General features: G+C 43.8%; 1 protein-coding gene across 1 annotated transcript in view; it reads left to right on the plus strand.

Annotated features, from left to right (window-relative positions):
- Nckap5 (NCK associated protein 5) overlaps window positions 1-25989 on the plus strand; it is a 799776-nt gene that overhangs the window by 445104 nt on the left and 328683 nt on the right. The window contains exon 6 of the mRNA XM_038349244.1: window positions 25378-25527. Coding sequence (XP_038205172.1) covers window positions 25378-25527 — 150 coding nt within the window. The remainder of the gene's footprint in view (window positions 1-25377; window positions 25528-25989) is intronic.

Genomic DNA, 25989 nt, shown 5'->3' on the forward strand with positions numbered 1-25989 from the left:
CCTGAGTCTCTGATGAGAGGTAGCACATCATCGTGGGGGATTGTGGAGGCAAAGATGATTATGGGATACTCTAGTGTGAGGAAGCACGGGATTGTGGTTTGATGTGATGCCTCCAGAAACAACAACCAGAATTGAGATCCCACTTGAGCAATCACAGATGCCTGGTCTTTGGAGTTTTGTATGTATATATGTATGTCCCAGCCATACCCAGTATATGCATTGGTAGTAAGTTCATTGCTCAAGAATCCGTGTTCATAGTCTACACAGATGAGGGTGTCACTCAGGGAAATGATAATACATGGGTGGACACAGTTCGAGCTTTCCAGACAGAATGGCTGAGATATGGTAGAGCATTCATGCGAAGCAGATTCCTGAGGGAAAACCTAGCAGTGGGAGGGTTCTAATGGACAGTAATTTAACTTTAGTTAGTAAAAGGAAATCATAGATATAAAATTAAATGCACATGTGCGTGCACGCGCGCGCGCGCACACGCACGCACACACACACACACACACACACACACACACACACACAAAGATGAAATTCTAAATTTTCCCTAATTAGGGTTGTCTACTAAATTGACTTCAGGCTTGTTCTCCCTTTGCTCCCTTTGAACTGATAAGCCAGTGTGGGAGTTAACAAGTAAAGGCTTGTTTTCGTGGTACACCAGAAGGTCCTGGAAATACAGAGGTTACAGACAGTGAGCTTCAAGGGCCTGTCCTTACAGCCAACCCCTCTCTGTTCAAACAGCTCAGATGTTCTACATAGAGCTGAATTTCCAGGCCAGGTTAGACTGAGCCATTCTGACTCTTCCACCAAAATCTGGGAAGGTCTTTGTCTTGAAATGCCTTCTGGGGTTTGTGGGTTGAGAGAAATTTAGCACCATCCTCCCTGCAGAGTGGGAGTCAGGCAAAAGGCCTAAGAGTCATTGCTGATAGACTCTATAGCATGGATGTTCATTCTGTCTGGAGATCAGGCCACTTCAAAGGCCTGGGATATCATATTCCCTGTAGTGGCAAAGATCACAGGTCATGTTTATAAGTTTTTTGTTTTGTTTTGTTTGTCATGTTTATGTCTACTACAATATGACCAGTTAATGCCCACGGCTCTGGGGAAGGGGTGAGCAGAGGCCAGAGGAGAACCTTGGCCTTGGCTGTCACCCATTTGTTTTGGTTTGTAGATAGGGCCTCTTACAGGCTGGAATTCATGGCTGGTATTCAGGGCTGGCTTGCTGAAGATCTCCTGAACTGCCTGTCTCAGCTTCTCCACTACTGGGCTTACAGTCCCCCAGTTACTTTCATGAGTGTTCTGGAGATCAAACTCAGATTCATGCTTGCAACAAGGTAAACACGTTCCTGGCTGAGTTCTCTCCAGAGCTGCCCAAATCTTGATAAGGGACGAGTTCAGGTACAACTGGTGAGGGTCAGTAACCGTGTGGTGAGGAACACCTCTCTCAGAAGACCTAGAAGCTTGGTGGAAGTTGCAGATGTTAGCAGATGCCAAATCTCAGAGCTGCCAGTCTTCTCTTGCCCCTCATCCTCTTCTCATTCTCCCACTTCATTTTACACGTGAGGAAATGGTGCAGATACCTGGCGAGGTTTACCACAACCACCCTACCTATGAGTTGAAGACTTGAAACTCAGACCCAGCTTCCTGAATTGAATTCTCTTCTGTCAGTAGCCACAGAGGGTCCCTGAGGTTACTTGGCATTAAGAAAGCCACCGATTCAATCCCGGAAAATTTTAGAATGCCTCTGCGAGAGCCAATAATCTTGGAACCCCAGTTTGCCCAGCCTACTCTCTTTAAGTACACAGATTTTTATATGAAGAAAATGGTTACCTTGCTTCCAGGTGAACTTTTTCAAGTTACTCTTCAATGTACATAATCTGATGCTTCTAATTGGATTGAGGAGTCTACTCATTTCTTGACAATTTATAATAAATCTTCCCCCTCTTACCAAGATGAGTCACCTGGCAGCTTTGGGGCTTTCTCTACATCTCTGCTCCTACTGTGAGTGGTTTGTCGGGACCTACCTCCCACTCCACGACAAAAAGACACCCCACCAGAGGACTTCCTGCCATTTCCAGGGGCTAGGGGATGAAAATAATAGTTTTAATGCCAAAAAATCCAACCCACTGCAGTATTCCCAGCAGAATTTCATTTGTAAACCTCCTCAGACTAAACTCTTTTCTCTCTAGAGCCTGACTGATGGGTATGTGTTATCTGAATTATACTAAATAAAATACAATGTTTGTGTTGTAAGTTGTTTAGATTCCAAGTAGGTGAGGAGAGGGGTATTCATGGAGAGGAATCTCCACCCAAAATTCAACTTGATTTTCTGTCTTTGGCCTTCAAAAGTACATGTGATGATGATGATGATGATGATGATGATGATGTGATGAACAAGCCCTCAGAGTTGTTCTTTTAGCTAACTCCAGGAAGATGAGCAGGGTTTGGGACTCAAGTCTACAGAGATGTCCAAGGCAGTGCCTTGACTTACAAGTTCTTTATGGCACTGTGCAATGACTCTGGTGGTAATATTGGTTAGAGTATAAGCTCACTGCCCTGGCCAGCTGTGTACTTGACCCAGTGAGAGTCATCTGAGAGGAGAAGCCTCAATTGGGAAATTGTCTTGAACTGATTGTTCTTTGAACTTGCCTATAAGGGATGGTCTTGATTGTTAATATAGAAGGCCCCAGCCTACTGTGGGCAGAACCATCTCTAGGCAGGTAGTCCTGCACTGTGTAAGAAAGCTAGTTGGGTTCAGTCCAACCTGTAAACCAGCTAGCAATTAGCATCCTCCACTTCTTGCTGTATGTTTTTGGTTGTGATATAAGTTCTTTGGTCAAAGGTAATTCTGTGTGGGTAGCAACCAGGCTTGCTTTTCAAGTTTCTGCTTTTGATTTCTACCTTATCTTTCTTTAATGCTGGACTAAAATCTGTGAGTGTGATCTAAAATGAGTCCTTTCCTTCTCTAAATTGCTTTTGGTCAGGGTATTCTATCACAGTAACAGAAGAAAGAAGAGAGAGAGAACACCAGGCCATCCCGTTTTAAGGGAAGAAATTGGTTTAATGTTTCTTTTCATTGTTTGTGCAAATATTCTCTTGGTGCTTTATGTTAATAATGAAAAAAAATCTTTTAAAAAAATTAGCTTGGTGCACATCTATAATCCTAGCACTTAGGGGGTGAATCAAGAGGATCTGAAGTTTAAGACAAAACTTTGCTGTGTAGAGAGTCAATCTCTCTCTTGTCCCCAGTTTGATGGTACTCCATCTCCCTCCCTATCCTCCACCCACACAATACAGATAGATAGAAGGATGGATGGATGCATAGACAGACAGATAGAGAACATATATTCTTGTCATCAGTGGTAATAACACAGGTGACTCCATCTGTCAATCAGTGTATTAACCAACCAACAGTGCCATTTACTGAATGACTTCTTGGGCTATAGTTGGTGTGGTGTTACAGATGTGCAGTACATTTCATCCCTGAGAGACTTATGCTCTACCATCCCGACCAGTCATCCTGTGTACAACATGTCTTGACTGATGTGGCTCAGCTAGCTCGCTTCTCCTTTTGCACGATTATTATTGCAAATTGTCCTTAATTATTCATGGTGCTCTGTTTCCTTAAGCCCGTCACAAATTGAAATTATTGTATTTTAAAATTATTTAGTGATGTATGTGTGTGCACATGTGTGCATGCATGTGTGTGTGTGTGCACACTTGAACACAGTGCTAATGGAGGCAGAAGAGTGTTTCAGAGCTGGAGTTATAGGCAGTTACAAGATGCCTGACATCGGTGCTGGGCACAGAAAATTGGGTGCTTGGAGAAAACGGTAAGTGCTCTTAACTGCTGAGCCATTTGTTCAGTCCCCAAAGTGTTAAGTTGAAAATATATGATGGCCATTCCAGCCTAGTCTAGCCTTTCTTCAGTGTGCCCAGAACCTTTTATTAGTCCACAGTCAGGAAAAACATTGAACACATGCTACCAAAAGCCACATGGATGCTAGGGGTTCTAGGCCACAACCATGTTGGTGTCTAAGGACTGTGTTGCTACCAGGACCATGCCTATTTGAGTGCCCAGCATTGTCACCCAGGGCCATGCTGTCATCCTGGTCAGGAATGCTGCCAAGGGCCATGTCTGGGTCCGTGGCACTGCAGTAGCCAGAGTCTATGTTGATGTCCTTGGCTCTTGCTACCACCAAGGGTCGTGTAAATGACTCAGGTGTGATCAGCCACCTGAGACCATTCCAAGAGCCATGCTACCACCAGGGCCATATTGATCTGGGTGGCAGGTGCTGCCACAGGTCCATGGTGATATCCAGGCAGGAGCTGCTGCTGAGGGCCATGTCTGAGTCTGCAGTCCTGCTGCACCTGAGGTCCGTGGTGATAATTATGGCCTCTGTTACCACATGGGGTCATATGAGCCATGTGTGTTGAAATCGAGGGCTATGCTGAGCAGCCTCTACCCTTCACTAACCCTAATCCTCAAGGGAGACCTGACTCCCCACCCCATACCTGCATTGGGAAACAATGGCCCCACCTCTCACCATGGGCACGCACCTCACCTGGGCAGCACAATAGAGCATATCCAGTTATCCTGGATGCAGGGAAGCCAGCCCTGAGGTCATGAGAGCAGCATAACTGACCTCAGGCCCCCCTCATCTGCCACATGGTGGCATGGGTAAGAGAAAGATGCTCTCCCTTCCTTGTCCTTTGCTATCTGGGGCAGGCGAGAGAGCTGGCCCTGGGTCATGAGAGTGGCAGAAATAGCCCTGCCCCTCACCAGCTGCAGCTCATGGGAGACCAGATCCTGCACCTTGCCTGGGCAGCACCCTAGAGCTAACCCTGTGGTCAGGGGTATAAGTGACCCAGCCCTGTAGGTGTAACAGCAGGAGAACTGAGCCTGCCACCCCCTTGTATGCCCTCTGTGGCAGTCAGGAGAGAGGGCCCTGTACTGTGCCTGGGAAAAATAAAACAATAGTGTTGGCCCTGGTTGTGTGAATATGGGTGAGCCAGCCCCAAGGATTTGAGAGCTTGTGAACTGGCCCCACTCCTTGCTGCAGGCTGCCTTGGCGGTGAGCTAGCAGAGGCAGTGCTGGAAAGCTCTCCTGGATGATGAAGGAAGACTGGTAGGCTGACCAGCACATTACCACACAGACCCAGAACCAGGGCTATGAATTTGTGATGTAGGATTCCCCTCTGTGTGTTATGAATATGTTTTATTACCATTGGGTAATAAAAAAGCTGCCTCAGCCTATAGCAGGGCATAATATAGCCAGGCTAGAAGATAAATAAAGAGAGATAAAGTAGGTGGAGTCAGAGAGATGCCATGTAGCTGCCAAAGGAGGCAGATATCATGGAACTGCCCAAGAAGTAAGAGCTAACAATCCACGAGACTTGTGGTAAAATATAAAATAACAGTAATGAGTTAATTTAAGATGTAAGAGTTACTTAATAAGAAGCCTGAGCTACATAGGCCAAGTAGTGTTGTAATTAACACAGTTTTTGTGTGAATATTGGAGTCTGGGTGGCCAGGAAATGAACGGGCAGTCTCTGGCTACAAAATGGCACCCAACATGGGGCAACTACATCTACAAGTTTGTCTACCTCAGCATTCATTTTATCTATGAACTGCTGGAGCAGATACAAAGCTACAGGATCCCCACAACACAAGACAACACCAGGGTATCCAAGAGGAGTTCCAGTGAGAGCCCATTATCAATAGTATAACAGAAGCCAGAGGCCTCTAGCTAGACCAATGATTCCTAGCAATGAACACTTAAAGGTGAATGGACTAAACGGTAAACTGAGTGATTTACCATGCTACAACAAAGCTTCTCCAACAAAGTTCCTCTCTCTCTCTTCTCCCTCTTTTCCTGTTGTTTGTGTGTTTGCTTGGTTTTGGTTTTGGTTTTTAAAAGTTTTTTTGGGGGGCTGGCATTGCATGGGTAGAGGGTGGATATGATGGTACTGGGAGATAAGTGGGATTAGGATACAAGATATGAAATCCACAAAAAATCAATAAAAGTTAAAAGAATTAACAAAAACATTGAACATAATGCCTACTTCTTAATAAAGGCTAATTCTGTGGTATCACTTATTAAGTAGCTATATCTAAACATACTGGTGATAAAGTGTCAGTGTCATGATCTAGCCTGTGACTTGGTGCTGTCCCTCACTACTGCCACCCAGCATGGCAAATTAGGGTCAAACCACATGTCACTGACTCAGGAAAACATTGATATTCAACATGTGGCTCCTATTAAACCTATATTGCTTTTCCTTTCTTGTAAATTAAAAAAAAATGGCTTGTTAAGTGTAACCATCGTAAGTCAAGGCCTGCTTGCGGAGTTATCATCTCTGCTCCCTTCTATGCATACTTAGAGGATTCTCTGATGAGAGGCAATTGCCTCCCAGTCAGTTCAGATTAACAAACTCGGGAGATACATAAATATGTCTCTGCCATTGATCACGTAAAAAAGGATCCGGTATTGACCATAATTTCTGAAGCCAACTTTGATCATCTGACAATCTGAATTGATGGAGGTCATAAGACAGAACCTTACTTAATTAAAAAACTTTAATTGACAAACTGAACTTTTTTATTCTCGTGGTCTACAACATGATGCTTTGATATATGTATGCATTATGGGTGAGTGTAACTTAGCATATGCATTACCTCACACATTTGTCTTTTGTTTTGCTTGTGGTAAGAACAGTGAGAAAATGTACATCTTAGCAATTTCTTAACATCTTAGCAAGTTAAGAATACAATGTCAATAGCTGTAATCACCTTGTTCCACGTGGGCTGTGTTGGTATTCTTCCTGCCTCACTGAAAGTTTGTGCTATTTGACCAGCATCTTCTCAAGGCCCTCACCCCACCCCCAGCCTTAGTGACCAGAATTTTGTTATCTGATTCTGTTACTTCATTTTTTGATCTTAAAAGTCAGTGAATCAAGTGGGATTTGTCTTTTCGACTTCTTTATCTCACATATTATCATGCTTTTGGGGCTTGCCCATTTGCAACAAAATATAAATTCTTACATTATTCACATTTACTTTAAATTAAAATTCTCCTAAGAAATCTTTGTGTAAGTGTACATGTATGCATGTATGTACATGTACGTGTGTAGATGCCAGAGGACAGCCTCAGGTGCCAGCTTCCTTGTTTTGTTTGAGATAGGTTCTCTCACTGGCCTGGAAACTTAACAAGGCTGGCCAGGAAGACCTGGAGATCTGCCTCTCCTTCTTTAAAGCCAGGACTACAGGCAAATACTTCTATGCCTAGATCTTTTACTTGGATTCTGGAATTCAAACACAGGTCTTGCTTGGACAATAAGCATTTCACTGACTGAGTTATCTCCCTAGTCCATGCTCAGGCTCCTAGCCATGTGGTTATATCAGTGTGTATAAGAGGCAATAGGAGGACACCCACCGTGTGCCATTCAAGGTCAGTAACTGAATTATCAGCTTATCTCAGGAGGACCACTAGGTAGGTGCTCTGCTTCCCTTTTGGAAGCTCTTTGGCTCTCCTGCTATGAATTCCATAAAAAACTGGGTTGAGGACATTACAGATTTTAACCTTAAGTTATGAATTTGTCTTTTTGTTTGTTTACTAGCTTCCAAGAGAGGGATTTAAGTGCAAGCATTCACCATCTATATGTTATTTTCTATCTATACAGCATTCTTTTTTGAATAATTTATTGTGTGTGTGTGTGCGTGTGTATATGTGCATGCATGCATGTGTGTGCATGTGTGTGGGTGAACATGACTCAAATTGTCTGTGGAGTAAAGAAGAAAGTGTTGGATTCCCTGTAGCTGGAGTTAGAGGCTATTGTGATGTGAACAGCCCGATCTGTTCTGGGAGCCGAACTTGAGTCTTTTGAGGGAGGAGTAGATGCTCTTACCCACAGCTCCATCTCTCCAGCACCTATATGACATCCATACTACTTTATATTCTATCCTCCCACGTTTTTCTTAGACAACCTTATTTATTCCTCTAATTCCTGATGTCCAGACATCTAGAGTCTACCCTTCATGAAAACGATGTCTGGTTCTTTTGTGCCTCCCCATTCCACAAGGGCCTCCCTCTCTGCGGAGCACCTTCCGAACTGAGCCTCTGTTAAGGAAATAAATGTTACTGATAGATGGGAGAAGCAGTAAAAGCATCACCTGAGAATTTATTAATGTAACTGTGGGAATCTGCTCAATATGGAAGGGAGTTGGTGCCATCGAGAAGTGTTTGGAGTAAAGAGTAATGCAGAGAAGAAGGGGATTGATGTGCCCATGGCTGTGAGTTCATCTCGGGCACATAAAGCAAACACTCTGCTCTCTTATCCATCATACACATTTAATCTCAGAGATTTCATTGCGTGCTTCATTCACTTTGTGAGTCAAATCCAGGGATGAAAGGGGGGAGTTTTATGTGGTTTTGCCTGGCAGTGGGAATGTTAAACTGTGAACAAATTGGGACGTTCTTTTAAAATCCAGTGATTTATCTAATGCTATTTTTTCTTCCACTTTGAAAATGTAGCGAGCTAGTGTGGAGCGAAGGTGGCTGGCAGGTCCTGGGAAAGGAAACAGAGCTGTGACAGTAGCTCGTGTGCTAGCTACAGTGACAGTATATTCGGAGCACCCTCCCCGTCGCCTCAAAACAAAATGAGTCAATAAATCATGGGCACTGAAGTTGCTAGGAAGACTAGGAGTGCCCGTCAGGCAGTCTCTGGCCTTGCTGTTTTTCTGTTCAACGGGCATTGTTTAAATCTTTTATTTAATTTTGACAACATCATGCATGGATACGTTGATCATATCCACCCCAGCTTGCCCACTTCCCCAGACAGCCTCCACTATGTCTTCCTCCTACCTTCCTGTCTTTGAGTCCACTTAGCACCTGCTGTAACAGCGGCTGCTCCTGGCGGCTTGACCTCACACAGGTCTCGTGCATGTTACCACATCTGCAATGAGTCCTGTGCCATCCCCTAGCTCTTCCATTCTTTATGTTACTTCTACCACGGTGTTCCCCGAACCTTGCAGGGGGTGATAGAATTAGCCATTTAGGGGTGAGCACTCAGTAGTCATTTGTCCTCAACACTTTGGTCAATTATGAGTTGAGTTTCAACATTAATTTCTACCCTGCAGAAGGAAGTTTCCCTGATGGAAAGATGAGATGAACGCTCATCTGTGGGTAAAAGCATAAATACTTAGAAGGCAATTTGACAGTCCTACCTTTCATGAAACAGGAATAGTGGGTTCCCCACTAGAGCCTTTGACATCCTGACCCGTAGGCTTTGGGCCAGGTTTGTAATACCAGGCATGAGTTTGGTCCTGTGGCACAGGCCATAGCTCTAATCAGATCTAATCTAATCTAATCCCCATAACCTCCACACCACCCTTTTACCAATTGTTTGTTATGTATTATAATGTATGCTTTTGTTTTGAACTGATCAGATCATCATTAGCCCATGGTTTCATATACCTTTCCTGAGCCCAGCCTTATCATTTATGATGAAGTCAGTAGCTCTGCAGAAGACTGCCCTAGGATCCCGGAAGAGATGCCACCTGCCAGTATCATAGTGCATGGGACAATAAAGATGGGTTCACTATTAAAGATAGATCTATGCAGGCATGACGGAAAAATCTTAAAGTGAACTCAACATTGTGTTTCAGTTCTTAGTTCTAACACTTCGTGGGAACCATGCTCCTTAATAACCGCACAAGCCAGTCCTTTGTCTACAGAGGACACCTGACTGGTTCCTATTTATAATATACTTGCGACACCTCTTTAACTTTGACGATTAATATAGTGATAGTTCATCTTCTTTGCCACCTTGACTGCATTTAGAATTCCTAAGGCAAGATGCTTCCAAGTGTGCCTATAAGGGTGTTTCCAGAAAGACTTAAATGAGGGAACATGCTCTGAATGTGGGCAGCATTTTTCCATGTCCCAAGGTCTTGGTCTAAATAAAAAGGAGAATGTGAGCTGAGTACGGTGTCCATCCTGACAGTGGATGCCATGTGACTGGCTGCCTCACAGTTCTGCCACCATGCCTTCCCCTGTGAGGTAGATGGCACCACCAACCTTTCTCCCTAAATGGCTTCTTTTTTGGCCACAGCAATGAGAAAAAAAATACTCTTTAATATTCAATGTTATTCAGCATCTTTTGTATTCCAGAAGGAGTTAACATTTTATGCTAATTCTAACCCAGTATCTAAATTATTCGCTCAAGTATGAATGATTGCTTTTTTAGTCTTTGCAATGAGTTACTATGTAGATGTGACATATGGCTAGATATTCAAAGGGAAAACATTCTGTTGTGACTTTTGCTACTGAGTAACTTCTTGCAGGGGGGTGTTGCTTCACATCTCCATCATTTCCTTCCTTGTCTTCAAACTAAGAAACCATAGATATCTATGAATATCAAAAGAATAATGAATGCATTAAGACAGATGTTAGCTGTTGGCTAAGGGGATGGCTCAATTGGTAAAGTGTTCCCAAGGCAAGCATTACGATCTGAGTGCAGATCCCCAAACACTTGTAAAATGCTACAGGTGTAGTGGACCTCACTTGGAATTTCAGTGCTGGGAACTAAAGCCAAGTAGATCTCAGGAACTCATTAGCTACTAAGTCTAGCCTACATAGAGTGTTCCTGTTCACAGAGGGACAATTTCCAAAAAAGAGCCCAAGATGAGCAGGACTAGAGGAATGAATGCCACATTGACCTTTTCCCTCTACATGCATGGACCCACATGTACAAACACACACACATGCACACACACACACACACACACACACACACAATTTATTACTTTTTTCTGGTTTTTCAAGACTGGGTTTCTCTGTAGGTTTGGAGCCTGTTCTGGAAATAGGTCTTGTAGACCAGGCTGGCCCGGAACTCACAGAGATCCGCCTGCCTCTGCCTCCCCAGTGCCGGGATTAAAGGAGTGCGCCACCACCCAGCTCACAAATGATTTCTTTTAATAGCATCTCTTTGTATGTGTAGGCTTTGTGTCCATGTCACTTGCTAATGCAATAATAAAATTCAAGAGGCTTTGCTGATTCAGGTCCAGAATACATTTGTCTGTGGGTATAAATATAATTAGAAGGCATCTTGATGTTACGTCAGTTAACTCAGCAACACTGTTAGTTATTCCTGGATCCTAAGATCTCCCTGGCCATGTATTTACCAGGCCTGGATTCCCTCCTGTGGAACTGGCCCCAAACCCAATCAGGTAGTAGTTGGTCATTCCTATTGTAATAGTGTCAAACAAGGCATTTATACCATCCCCTGTAAGGTTCAGGAACATGGGAGATTAGGTATGGAGGGGAGAAAACCTAGGCACCAGAAGATAGGGAGAAGAGCTTCAAAATGTCATCCTCTGTGCAAATCACAGCCATTGCAATCACAAGCTCACACCAACTGCGTGTGCCTGCACTGGGTCTTTATAGACAGGGCCTTCAACTGTCAAGCTTGGATGGAGGACGGCTCGGGGAAACCTTCCCCTCATTACTGAGCTGTTTGCTACTGACAAATTAAGGCCGACAGGGCAGGGGGAGGCCATTGCCGTTGGTTGTGTGCCATCCGATGACTCTACTAGGCTCCAGTGAATAATTCCAATCTAATGCTCGTACAGATGGTGCTGGTAAAACTAAAAGGGTCACAAAATAAAAACCAAAGTCATGAATCTGAGAAAGAGACAGGTAGAGGGTGAGGTGGATTTATAAGGGTGAGGAGGAGGTAAAAGAGGGTGTTCAGGAGAGACTAATTAGAATATATTCTATATGTATATGAAATTGTCAAGTGAAATTAATCAATAAAGAAAGAAGATATTTTTCTTCTATTTCTTCTAAAACTTTGCAACCAAACTTTAGCAAACCAATGCACATAGTGATTCCACACATAAGGAAATGTCCTCAGAGATGGTTCGTGTCCTGCAGGCTTTTCTGGATCATGTTGCAGGGCCTTACATGAAGCCATCACAGAGTGTGGCTCCCGAGACCATTCATTCTCAGAGGCAGAGGATGGAATGTGCTAACTCCACAGGGTCCAAGAAAAAGCAGAAATCACGACTTTTTTAAATGCAGAGGGAAATATACATATAGAGGGAGCACAGAGGATTTGATTTTAGAGAAATCATATAGGCAGATCTAATCCTAAATACGTTATATATCAAGTGTTCCAAATCTCTAGTGGGATTCTGTATAGTTATCTTGAGTTGAGTTTTAAAGGTGATTAAGGTCATAGAAGTATAAACCCCAAGAATTTGGAGTTAGTCTGTGTTTGGGTTTTTTTACTTGTTTTAACTTGTGTGAGTGTATATGTGCTTGTGCCATGGCACACAGCTGGGGATCAGAGGATAGCTTCAGGCATCCGTCTCCACCTTCCACCTTGTTGGAGGCAGGATCTCTTTTTAGTTTTGCGCTATGTATGGCAGGATAGCTGCCCTTTGAGCTCCTGGGATCTTTCTATTTCTGCCCCTTCCCCTACTTCCCTATAGGAACACTGGGGTTACAAATGTTCATACTACTGCATCTTGCCTTTATGTGTTTCCTGTTTTTTCCAACAGAGTCTCCCATGTGCATCACAAGCACTTTTACCATTGAGCTACCTTCCTAACCCCTGTGTTTTTGTATTTTATTCAAAACCTGAAGAAACTGAACAGAAAAGAAAGTGATGACTTTAAGGCATATGACTGGCCTGAAGCAGGGTGGGAAGGGATGTAGATATCATATGTCTACGTGTCCTGTGCTCTACTAAGCTAATGACTTTGAACTTGGCCTAGAGAAGAACAGACTTTTAGATGACAACGAACAGGCTGGGGATGTGGCTCAGTTGGGAGAGAGCTTTTGTAGAACACACAGAACTAGATTTGGTTCCCAGCACACCTGTAATTTCAGCACGTGGCTGGAAGGCAGAGGTAGAAAGAACATCCTTGGTTATGTTGTAGAGGTGGTAGAGGCCAACCTTTTCTAAGTATGACCCGTCTTCAAACAAATAAGTTAAAAAATTGAAGACAGCAGAGCAGTGGTTTGTGAACATTGAGAAAACTGACTCTACAGCCTAAGTGGAGACAGCTTCTCTTTTGTCCTGATCTTGTTGTCCCAAACAATCACACAGAAGCTTATATTAATTATGGAATGTTTGGCCTATAGTTTGGGCTTATTATTAACTAGCCCTTACAAGTTAAGTCGGTTTCTGTTAATCTACGTTTGCCACGTGACTTCATTGCTTTACCTGTTTTCTAGCACATCTTGGTCCTGTGGTGGCTCTCATCTCTCCGACTCTGCCCTTCTTTCTCCCTGTGTCTCCATTTGTCTTTCCTACCTAGAATTATTCTGCCCTGCTATAGGCCAATTCAAGTTTATTATCAACCAGTGAGAGTAATGCATATTCACAGATACAGAAAGATTATCCCACAGCACTGCCCCATCAAATGCAATGTCAAGGTGTTATAAATGTGTACTGTATCTTGCACTCTGCCTTGATTTTGGCTTCTTCAGTGAGCCTTGTGGTCCTGGATCAGACACTCCTAGCAACATAACTCAGCAGTAGGGTAGCAAAATGAGGCCCTTCCACAGTGATGTTAAACATTGAGGTTAAGTCTTTATATACATGACTGGGCAACAGAGATACCCAGTGGAGCCTGCTATGCTGGGTTGCAGGTGAGGATATACAAATTCTCTCATTGACTTCTTTGCTTTCTAAAATATTTACTAAATTTATGTGTGTGTGTGTGTGTGCGCGCGCGCACATGCGTGGAGGTCAGAGGACAACTTCTAGGAGTTGATTCTCTCCTTCTGTCATGTCTGACTTGGGATCACAGCTCAGGTTCTCAGACTTGGCAGCAAGTCCTTTACCCACTGAGCCATCTTGGTCCTCAATAACTTTAATTAGGTGATAAAATATGAACTCATTTTGGTGACCTGTTCCTACTTTTATTCCTTATTCCAGAATCTGGTAGGCATATTTCTCTTTACCGCTCACAAAAACAAGGAAAGCAGGAACAGTCAAACCTATTTTGCCTGTTAGGAAGGCTTTCCAAGAAAGGGTGATAGACATAGACCTACACTTCTGAATCTTAGTTCCACTTGCTCTGGAAGCCACTCAACACCATACTAGGGTGTGAATGTCATGTGCTCCACAGACAGGAGCAGTTGCAGCCTGAGGGACCCTGGACCCTCTATGCACTAACACAGAGCATTACATCTTACAGAAACCAGCCTCTGCCTCCTGTAGCTGAAGTGATATTTAATAAGCTGTGGGGAAATCTGTCTGTCTGGTGGCATACACCCACTGTTCCTGGTTGCTATTTTTAAATACTTCTTATTTTCACTGTCCTGTGTGTACTGTTTTCATTGATTAATTTTCTGTTTGTTTTCCGGATTAGTGACAAAACTAGCCATAGTGATGCTCATTTCCCTCAGCACTGGCGTGGAGGAAGGGGGAGCATCAGAAGTGCAAGGTCATCTTCAGCTGCATAGGACTTAGTGAATTTGAAGACAGCCTGGACTGCACAAGAAAAAATTTGTATTGCCAGGATTGATAGCATTTAAGAGGGAAAGATCTTTGAGAGTTCAAAGCCAGACTAAACTACACAATGAGTTATGGGCCAGCTGAGGTTACACAGTGAGACCCTGTCTTTAAAAAAGAAGTATTACATCAAATTATCAATGCCAAAAGCTTTTGGAAAGTGAGGATGATTTGTATTCTTTGTTGGAGCTGTTAAACTTTTTACGTCAGTTTACCTGAAGGGTGGTCAAGAATGAAAGACTTAAGGCCCCACTCCCAGTTACCAACTCACTGGGACCAGAGTTTGCCAAGGAATCTGCATTTGAGGCAAGCCCTGCTTTTTCTCCCTCTGTCCTTCCCTCCATTGAGTCCAATGCCAGCTGCAACTGGCATAAGAAGCCTTGAGCTAAGGATGTGTTAGTGATTTGTCATTGTTAGGCAAACCGCATACTAAAAAATCTGAATTACAAGATGCCTGTCAAACTCCGAGGTCGACTACATCATAGCTCAATCAGCTGCTACATGGGCTATTCCTACAGCATCCTCTTTCTGAGGTTAGCTACATCATAGCTCAATCATCAGCTCCTACAGCATCCTCTTTGTGTCTTCTGCTAACTGTGCTCAAGTTCACACTCTTACTGTTTCAGATTTTCCCTCTTCATCCTCACACCCCCCACACACATATGCAGACAGAGAAACAAACACATATTTATGCACAGAGCAACATGAACACACATATAGGCATGTGCACATACCCACATGTATACGCTCATGGATATTTACACAAAGACAACCAGACATATATGCACACATGTATGTATATGTAGAGCTATAAACACACACACACACACACACACACACACACACACACACATACACACACACACCTTTGAAGGTAGCTACTAACTTCCTGCTCAGGGGCCTTCCACTTTGTTAGATTGCAGAGAAATTCTGTCACATTTTGCCTGTTCTCACTTGGCCCTCCAGCTTCATCTCTGTCCCCAACTCCACCAAGTTCCATTCAGGGTCTCTCAGTTGGATACTCACTTCTCACTCTTGGAGGCCCTCCTCTTCCTTTTCTAATAAGCTACCCCTGCTCATCCAGCTTTCAGTTCAGCAAAAATCCTGTCCCTGCCACCCATGTGTAACCCCACATGATTATTACATTTGTGTGTGTGTGTGTGTGTGTGTGTGTGTGTGTAGCATGCACATCACTGTATGTGCTCCTGCACAAGTATGCACGGAGATCAGAGTGAGGGATCTTCCCCAATTGCTCATATCTTCATATTTTTTAAGATGCAAAGTCCCGCATTGAACCTGGAGTTCACTGATTAGCTAGACTGTCTGCCTATCAAGCTCCTGCCTCTGCCCTCCTGCCTATCATGCCCTGCTTTTTATGTGGTTACCAGGGTTCCACACTCAGGTCCTTACACTTGCATAGCAAGCATGTTTACCAGCTGAGGCATCTCCTCCAGTGTAATTTGTTTCTTTATACAGAGTCTCTCACTGGGACTGAGCTCCTAATAAGATTAAGGTAGCTAGCCCGTGAGACTAAGGCACCATCTCCTTCCTACTTCCAGTATTACAGATGCACACCGCTGTGCCCAACTTTTTATGTGGGGGCCAGAGATCAAACAGGGCTCCTCATGCCTGTCCAGCAAGCACTTAACCCACTAAGCCATCTTTCCAGCCTTCTGGATTACTTTCTCTTGAAGCAACTGGTAACGTCCTCACACTACATACAGAGATTCTTGTGACATTTTGCTTAGCAGCCATTGTATTACATGGTATGCTCCTCGAGAGCGGGGCCATGTGTGTTTTACATCTCCACGTCCCTGGCATTCCTTCCAGTGCCTGATTCATTACTGCTCATCAAATATTGACTAGGTAGATAGATGAGTTAATTTGATCATGAAGTCAGGTGACCTCACGGAACATTGGAGTCATACTGTGGATCTGACTAATCACTTGAAAGTCAATAAACCTCATTTGAACATTTTAACAAAGGAGTGTGTGATCATTTCCCTCTCTATATATTAGGATTTTTTTTTTTTGAGTCAGGGTCTCCTGTAGCCTGTGCTTGGTCTTTTGCTGGCTGTGTAGCTTTGGCCTTCTTCCACCCGTTTGGATTACAGACATGCACCAGCATTCCCTGTTTATCAAGTGCTCAGGAAGGAACTCAGGGCTTTATGCACGTTAAGTGGGTACTTTCTCACCTGAGCCACACCCAGCCCCTCCTCCACATTTTTAGGCCTTCTACTTTATAGACAAAGCATCGTCTGTCTGCTGGTGTAGAGCTGGGCTGCCTTCTCTCTGAACCAAATGAGCTCCCAGGACTATGATTTGTCTGAGTTAAGCTGAGGCGGCCCGGAGTTCCCTGTTGATTGATACTGTTTTACATAGGCCTGATGATGCAGACTGTTCCAGAAGAAAAGACGAGCATCCCTCACTCGTGAATCATTGCCTTGCTTACCACTTAGAGAAAGAAACGGCTCTGAGGGAAGCTTTATGTACCGACAAGGCAGAATTTGATTTAAACCCTTCAGTGCTAACTGAGCCCCTAAATCTTTACCTTCGAGGGGACTGGCTTCTGTTTCTTGACACAAACAAGATCATGGTCCCAGCCCTCTCTGAAATATATGAGGAGCAAGCGTTGTTTGTGTAACACCTTCGCTTCTGTGGAATTCACTGCTGATGATGAAAACGGGTCACCTCTGACTCTTATTCCTCCTCACAGTCTCTTATTCTCCAAGTGGCCCCGGCTTGCTCTTCTGGCTGCTGCCCGAGAAGCCAGTGGGAAGAGCAGGTTGTATCTGGGGTCCAAGTTTCTGAGCTGTGGCTGTATTCTCAGCTACAGTTTCTCTGTGTTTCTCTCTGTCTGTCTCCATCTCTGTCTGTCTCTGTCCCTTTTTGTCTCTGTCTGTGTCTCTTTCTCGGCCTGTCTGTCAATCTGTCTCTCTCGGTCTCTGTCTGTGGCTGTCTCTGGCTGTCTGTCTGTGTCTGTCTTCCTGTCATTCTTTGTCTTTCCCCCTATCTTCTGTTTTCCAGGCTCTTTCTTCGTCTCTCTGTTGTTCTGTCTCTGTCTGTCTGTGTGTCACCCTCTGGTTTTCTTTTTCTGACTCCTTTCCTCTCCTTCCCTAGATCTTTAATTGGTGAAGATATTAAAATTTCTGCTATTTTGTCTGATTGTGTGTTAGTGACACTTAGATAAAATGAAGATCCCAGAGTTTTTCAGATGGTGGCATGCTTTAATCAGTTTAAGATAAATTTAGAAGCCATCCAGCCTCGAATGAGCAGCTGTGGGCTGCGGAGGGTGTGCCCATGTTTCCCTGCAGGCCTGCCTCCATCCGTTTTCTCTTTGCTTGGCCCCTTCTAGAAGGTCCCTTGAATTTGTACACTTAGTGTTTGTTCTCTAACATTTTCACTGGCAAATAATTATGGAAGGTGTGGAGAAAATAGCCTAACCCTTGTGAAATTGTGTTTGTAGGTCAGTGGGGCAATCTTTTCATCTTCCTCCCCTCCTATTTTTATCATTTAGACATGGTCTCACATAGCCCAGGTTAGCCTCAAACTCATGTGCAGCTAAGGCTAGCTTTGAAGCCTTGATCTTTGCATTAGTGTTCTAAAGGAACAGAACTGGTAGAACATTTTTTCATATTTGTAACATATGTATATATGTGTATATGTACATATACATGTTCAAAGGGGATTTATAAGGGTAGCATACAGACTCTAGTCTAAGTAGTCCAGCAATGGCTATTTCCTGTCAGAAAAGCCAAGAATTCTGTAGTTTATCAGCCCATGAGGTTGGGTGTCTCAGCTTATACCAGCCTCGGCGGCAGGGTAAGAGAGTGAGGGTAAGCAGGCAACAAGCAAAAGCTTCCTTCCTCCATGTCCTTTATATAGGTTTCCAGCTGTGACCAAAATTTAGGGTAGGTCTTCAAACCACACATGATCCAATCAAGAATTCTTCACAGATGTGCCTGACTTTTAATTGATTACAGATGTAATCATGTATACAGCCAACATTGGTCATCACAGTCCCCCCGTCTCCATCTCCCACAGTCCCCCCCCCGTCTCCATCTCCCACAGTCCCCCCATCTCCATCTCCCACAGTCCCCCCATCTCCATCTCCCACAGTCACCCCCGTCTCCATCTCCCACAGTCCCCCCCATCTCCATCTCCCATAGTCCTTCTGTCTCCATTTCCCAAGTGCTCCGAGTCTTTGCTTTCTAATGACCCAGCTACACACTAATGATTAAAAATGCTAATGGGAAAATGAGTGTTGAAGAGATGTTTCTCAGTGAAGTTCCCTTACAAGCCTGTCCTCGCCTTCTCTTCTCTACCCTGTGGAATCTAGGGGTCTCCATTTCCCTCGGTGCTGCTGCCATCTCTGGCATACACTGTTCCCTCTAGTTCTTCCAGGACTCCAGGTTCTCAGCCCTGGAGGAGACATCCACTCACGCCTGCCACACCCTTCAGCTCAAGTGTTCTCTTCCCTTCCCTGCCCTAGCTTACTGTCATTCTCTTCTCTCTTGTCACTTTCTGTTCAGCCTCAGGCAGTTTGATCTCCATTGCCACACTCGGATTCCCTCGCTACCTTCTTGTTAGGAACGGCAGGGGAGATAAAGTCCACTCTCCTTTCTGTAGTCACTGTCTTCACGATTGAGTAGTTGATGAACTATGTCTTGAGTTGTTGGATTCTAAGCGTTTTAACGTTTGAAAGGACATTTTGTTCACCTGGAACTTCAATATGTGGAAACTGAGAGGTAGAATGCTTGAATGATTTATGAGCTAAGGCTCTGTGCTTGGTTCATAAACACTACAGCATTCTCAGTTCCTCAATGAGATAATTTTGAGATCTGTGTGAAGCTTGACATTAGATCCCTGGCTTCTGATGAACCACCCATGATAGAGTCTGATCTACCTTAGGAGATGCTTTTGGTAAGGTCTGAGCTCAAAGCTTCCTGTATCCCTAACTGCCAGTCATTTCTCTACTGGTTATACCTGTTGTCCTTCATACTGCTGTTCCTTCTCCACAGCATCTCCCATTGCAGCACTTAATATGGCATTTCCCCATCCTGGCCTCCACTTCCTCTTTATTCCAAGTAGAGGCATAACTGGCAAGACTCTCCTTGATCCATTCAACTCTCTTTATGACACTCTGTGTGTGTGTGTGTGTGTATGTGTGTGTGTGTGTGTGGTGTCTGTGTGTGTGCCTCTATGTGTGTCTCTCTGTGTGTGTAAGTGCACATATGTATACATATGCATGTGTTGTATGGGCCAGAAAACAGCCTTGACTGTCATTTTTCGGGTACCATCCACCTTGTTTGCTTTCTAACAAAGGATCTCTAATTGGCCTGGAATTTACCAGGTAGTCCAGACTGGCTGGCCAGTGAGCCACAAGGACCCTCCAGTCTCCATGTGCCCAGGGCCAGGATTACACGTGTGCACTGCCATGACTGGGTTTTGTTTTTCAAGATAAACTATTAAACACCAGTGAGGTTTGTTGTTGTTGTTTTACTTACTTTAATAGGACCTTAATAACTGTTGAAATCCCAGTCTCCTCCATTTCCTCCCCTATTTTTCCCACCACTTTTCTCCCCCAGCTTCATATAAGTCTGTTTATTTTGAAGATCCACCAAGTGCATTTAGTGATAACTGGATGGGCATAGGTGTAGGGCTCACTGCTGGACTGTGGACAGCCTCTCTGGGTAGCACATTTCCGAAGCATGTCTCCTTCTCTTGTCACAGTCACCAGTTACCGGGTAGGATTCTGTGACTTTGTCCTTTGTCCATGGTGGGGTTTCCCGGCTTGATCTTGTGCAGGTCTCAGTTATGCTGTCTGTCATAACCTCTGATTTTTAAAAATGTTTATTGTGTGTTGGGTGCTGGGGGTAAATGATCATTTCCTTTCCCTTTCAACTTTATTTATTTTTTTGTTTTTGTTTTTTTAAAGATTTATTTATTATATATACAACATTCCTTCCATATATGCCTGCAGCCAGAAGAGGGCAACAGATCTCATTATAGATGGCTGTGAGCCACCATGTGGTTGCTGGGAACAGAACTCAGGATCTCTGGAAGAGCAGCCAGTGCTCTTAACCACTAAGCCATCTCTCCAGCCCATAACCTCTGATTTTTGACATGGGTTCTGGATGTCAGTCATGCTCAGGCCTTCTTGCTTGCACAGTTAGCATTTCCTTACTAAGTTATCCCCCAGCTGCTGGCTTGCTTGCTCGCTGATCTGCCTCTTGCATCTTCTCAGCTGCAGAAAGGGGTCCTCTCTTTTTTTCCCACGAAATGTCCCCTCCTCTCAGCATTTGCTTCCATTTTCCTTCGGCTTGGATTGTCTTTGTCCTACTCTAAAGTCCCGCTATTCTCATCATCTGGCATCCGCAGAAAAGGACAGCATTCCAGGTAGTTCCGTTCTGATGTCACCAAATCTTATCCCAAACCATAACCGATTATACCCCTGTCCAACACAGTGTTCTGTTGTATTTATTTTTTCATGGCATTTGCCACTAACAACAGTTATATTGCCTAAACATATGGTCTGCCATTTGTCATGTTTCCCAACATTAACTGTAATTTCATTAAATGTAAGAACTCAGTTCTCTTTTCCCTGTCTTGAGCACCTGGATCAGAACGTGGTTTATAGTGTTGACAAACCTCTGTGTGCTGAGCTGCATTTGGACGTTTCCCAAGAATTACTTTTGTTGTCCTTTGAACGTGAAATACACCCCCCCACATATGCTAATGTGTTCAAACACCTGTTCCCTGCTGGTGGAGCTGTTTGTGAAGGCTATGGGACTTTTAGGAGGGGGTGAAGCCTTTCTAGAGGAAGCAGGGCTAGGGGTGGGCTTTGAGGTTACATCTGCTGTTCACTCTCTGCTTCCTACGTGGATACAGTGTGGCCGGACAGCCTCTGGCTCCTGACATCATATGTTTTAATTTTCGACTTTTTTGTTAGCAAGTTGACTATTTAAGATATCCGTCAAAGCACAGTCCAGAGTAGCATTCATAAGTATAAAGAAAGCTGGGTGTGTCCTGATAAAGGAAGTAGGGATATTATACTTGGGCATAAGATATATTCCTGGGACTGCTTCAGTAGTAAACAATCCACAGCATGTGTTTTACAAAATAGCCTTACATGAAGTCGTGCAGGAATCCAGGTGAGATAGTAATTGGCTGGCGGGACTATAGCGATGAAATTCAGTACATGCTAATTGAGTATTCATGACAACATTCTGGAGCATGGCTACTGTGAATAATGAGAGTGGCTACCTATACATATGTGCATGCTAACAGTTTTATTTAAGGGGCAAAAAAACCCCACAAACAAACAAACCAACAAAAAACTCAAGACTTAGTGAGCCTAAGTAACCCAAGATCACTTACTGAGCTGCTAAAGGGTAGATCTGGACTATGCCTGTCACATTCTAAGGTTTTTGTGCGTGTGCTTTACATACCATACCGGAGTTTTTTATTTCTTTTAGTTAACTGTAAAGTCCTAACAGAGTGTGTGTGTGTGTGTGTGTGTGTGCGTGCACACACACACGCGCGTGCCCATACACATGCATCCCACAGGACACACATGAAGGTTAGAAGACAACTTGTGAGAGTTGGTTCTCTCCTTTGACCGTGTGGGTCCTGGAGAATGAACTCAGTTGGCTGGACTTGGTGGTAGCATCCTTTATGTGCTGAGCCTTCTCCCTGCTCCTGTGATGCTCAGCCGTGAAAGAGAGGCACAGGGATCTCTTCAGCTGCAGAAGTGAGTGGTTAACAAATGCGTACACTTCTGTGCCTTCCCATGGGTTTGGAAGTCTGGCTGGTAGTAATGCTTTAGAGACAGTGCTCAGGACCCCTGGCTTTGTTCCCTCGCTGTGTGTAACTTAAACTGCCCTAGTACTTTTCTGAGCAGAATTCACATCTCATGTGGAAGTAGACACATCCTCACATTGTTTCTAACCATCAATGGTGTTTGTGTGTGTGTGTTCGTTTGTGTGTTTGTGTGAGAATATTGATTCAGGTCTATGCTTGTTTGTTGAAGACAGTCTCACATCAGGTATGAGGATTTGGCTTTTCACTTTGTTTTGTTTATAACTTTAGAATCAACCACTTATTATTTGGCTTGCCAATGTCTCCCTTGTGCTAGGATCCCAGGTGCCAACATACTAGATTTTTTCTGTGTGACTCTAGGAATGGAACTTAGGTATGTGTGTTTGCAAACATTTTACAGACTGAGTCATCTTCCCAGCCAGGTGCTATCACTTTTGTAATTCACTGTGTATTTATTATATGCAAAAATCACAGCTAAAATTATATTCAGAAGTCTCCCACAAAACAACTTAACATGCGTCAACCTACTGGATAAGTGTTTTATATACATAGATATTATACATATATGCCTTATATGCATATCTGCTATAAGATATACTTTTACGCCGGGCGGTGATAGCGTATGCCTTTAATCCCAGCACTTTGGAGGCAGAGGCAGGCGGATTTCTGTGAGTTCAAGGCCAGCCTGGTCTACAAGAGGTAGTTCTAGGGCAGGCTCTAAAACTACAGGGAAACCCTGTCTTGGAAAACAAAAACAATGATATACTTTTACATACTCCATAATGCATTTTCAAAATTAAAGTATTATGGATCCTCGAGAGCACCTAGGTGAATGTAGTTTGAGAACCTGGGCCTCCTCCAGTGTCACTTCCTTCTAAATAGATAACATGAGTCCCTTAAAGGCAGGGGTTATTGTGTTTTGCTTCTATCTTTATGGATCTTAATTTAGTACCAAATATAAAGAAATACGTTAGTTTGGATAATCCACTTTGGGTCAGGTGGTTGGCAATCTTCTATACCAGAGCCAAGATTACAGCAGTGTGTTCTGGGCATTAAACTGGATGATTTTACCTTGTATGTGACCCAGAGCCTTGGTGATGCCACACAGATGGAATACTGTTCATATGGCACTCTCTTTTGTTATCCTTTGGTATAAATGTGTGGAATGCATGTCCTTATGTTCATATGTATAAGTATAGTTGCACATGAAAGAGATAAAAGACACTTTGGATTGTTAAAGCTCACCTTTTGCCTTGTTTGGGATAGGATCTTTTGTTTACTGTTGTATATGTCAGGCTAGGTGGCCTGCATGCTTCCCTGGATTCTCACGTCTCTGCCTCCCGTCTCATTGCAGGAATGCTGGGAATATAAACACATAAGATTGCATCTGATTTTAACATGACTTATGGGGATCTGAACTCGGGTCCTCATACTTGGGCAGCAAGCACTTTTACCCACTCAGCCATCCCTGTCGCCCATTGTATGATAGTCTCTTGATGTATAGTTTCCCCCTTGAAAGCGAGAGCTACACGAGAGTCTCAAATTAACACTTCTCAGCTTCCAAAAAGCTGTCAGAGACAAGGTGGAGTGTGGAGCTTCCAACAGGGAGGCAAGACAAGACAAAAAACATTTATGTCTGCCTCAAGGCTGTACAACAAATTCTGAAGTGTTAGAAGCGGAACACAAGAGTCCTTAGAAATTAGGTTATTCGTGGCTGGAGTAACTATCTGGTTTGAGCACAGAATTCCACCAGGCTGGAAAGACAGCTCAGCAGTGCATACACTTGCCCTGCAGACATAAAGACTCAAGTTTGTATCCCCAGACCCCATGTAAATGCCACATAGATATGCAGGTCTGCCTATAATTGCAGTCTTGAAACACAGAGATGGGGGACCCCCAGATCAAGCTGGTTATAGAGACAAGTCATATGGATAATCTATTATTCTGACTGAGCGACACTGTCTCAGTGAATAAGGTAGAGAAGTGATATAGAATTCTTCCTACCACCAACCTCAGTCCTCCACACACATGCATTTATGTCTGCATACATATGTTCATAGCATACATATTCATCTGCCCACATACACATGAAAAATGCATATATGCATCTATGTCATACACCAAAAAATGGAATATAAAATCTGAAATTAACATTTAAATATTGTATGATAAATATTTTTTCTTAAATCAGTTAATTAGTTGTATGTACATTGAGTTTCATAATTCTCTTTGCCTTTCACAAATGAAGGCATCAAGATGGGTATATTATTCTCTGTTTTTACCTGGATTGTACTGTGATGATACAAATTGATTAACCACATGACTGTGGCCAAAGCTTGACTGGCTCTGTAGCGTCTCCAGCTTGGCAGGCAACATGCATCTTCAGACACAGTGAGCCCAATAACTTTAACATGCTAGAGTCTAGGTGGGGAAAGCCAAAACACACACACACACACACACACACACACACACACACAAAACAACTTCTGATGTAGGGCTGGAAAGACAGTACAGTTAACAAAGTATTTGATATGCAAGCGTGACAACCTGAGTTCAGCCCATAGAACTCATAAAACGTTTAGGCATGGTGGCGTATGTTTCAGTCCCAGCACTGGGGGTGTGGGGACAGACACGTCCCTAGGTCAAGGCTTGATGTCATCTAGCCTTGCTTACTTGGTGAGTTCTAGACTGGTGAGAGTCCCTGTTTTGAAAACAAAGTGGTGGCATTTAAGGACTATTCCCCCTGAATGTCTTTTTGGCCTACCTCTTGCATACACACACATGGGCCTGGGTGCACACATGTGGACCCTTGCATGTGCACATACACCCACACACAACATACAAATCTCCTGTGCTCTCTGATGTCAACACCACTCATCTTGTTTTACAGAGTCTTTCCTACCTCAGCCCAGTAAAGGGCTAGGAAGTAACAGAGTCCAATCCAGGCATCTCACGTCAGACTTCTGCCGTGTTCCATCTGTAGATTACTGAAAACAGGAATTTTCTTTTGGGCTTCAGGAAAGAGTGTCTGAGGAAGAGAGAAAACACCAAGAAGAACTGGCTGCTCTCCATTCAGCAGTAGATGAAGACTCAAGAAGTGAAAGCAGCAGTACCAATGAGGGAAAAGAAAACACCAGGCTGCTCTTGAAGAGACTGAAGGCCCTGGAGGTAAGGCACCCACGGTCTCTCCACTGAGAGGAAAAAACCTGCTGGTGCCAGTGCTGGTGCTGATTGTGAGTCTCAGTCATGCTTTCTTAGTTCTCCCAGATGGGTGACCTGTCTGCCATTAGGTTCCCTTCGTCAACAGTGCACACAATTAAAATTCACCGCACTAGAAGGGTCTTGACTCAGTAAGTCCTGCTGTATGGCCTTCAAAAGAGCACCACATCTTGCTTCCCAACCCTAGTATCTGAAACTGCGAGCACTTTAGGCCGGACCTGTGGAATACTTGACTTCCTTTTCACAATATGAAGCATGGGTGACTGAGTAAGCAAATGATGTACGATGGTTGTGAAAGGTATGTATGTGTTTACAAACAGATTTTTGTAATATTCTTGGTAGACCCATTTCTTTAGGGAAAAAAAAGGCATGTGTAGATATCAGCATGTAAGGTACATGCAGAGAGAATCA

This window comes from Arvicola amphibius, chromosome 12 (assembly GCF_903992535.2).
Source record: "Arvicola amphibius chromosome 12, mArvAmp1.2, whole genome shotgun sequence".
In the NCBI taxonomy this organism is placed as follows: Eukaryota; Metazoa; Chordata; class Mammalia; order Rodentia; family Cricetidae; genus Arvicola; species Arvicola amphibius.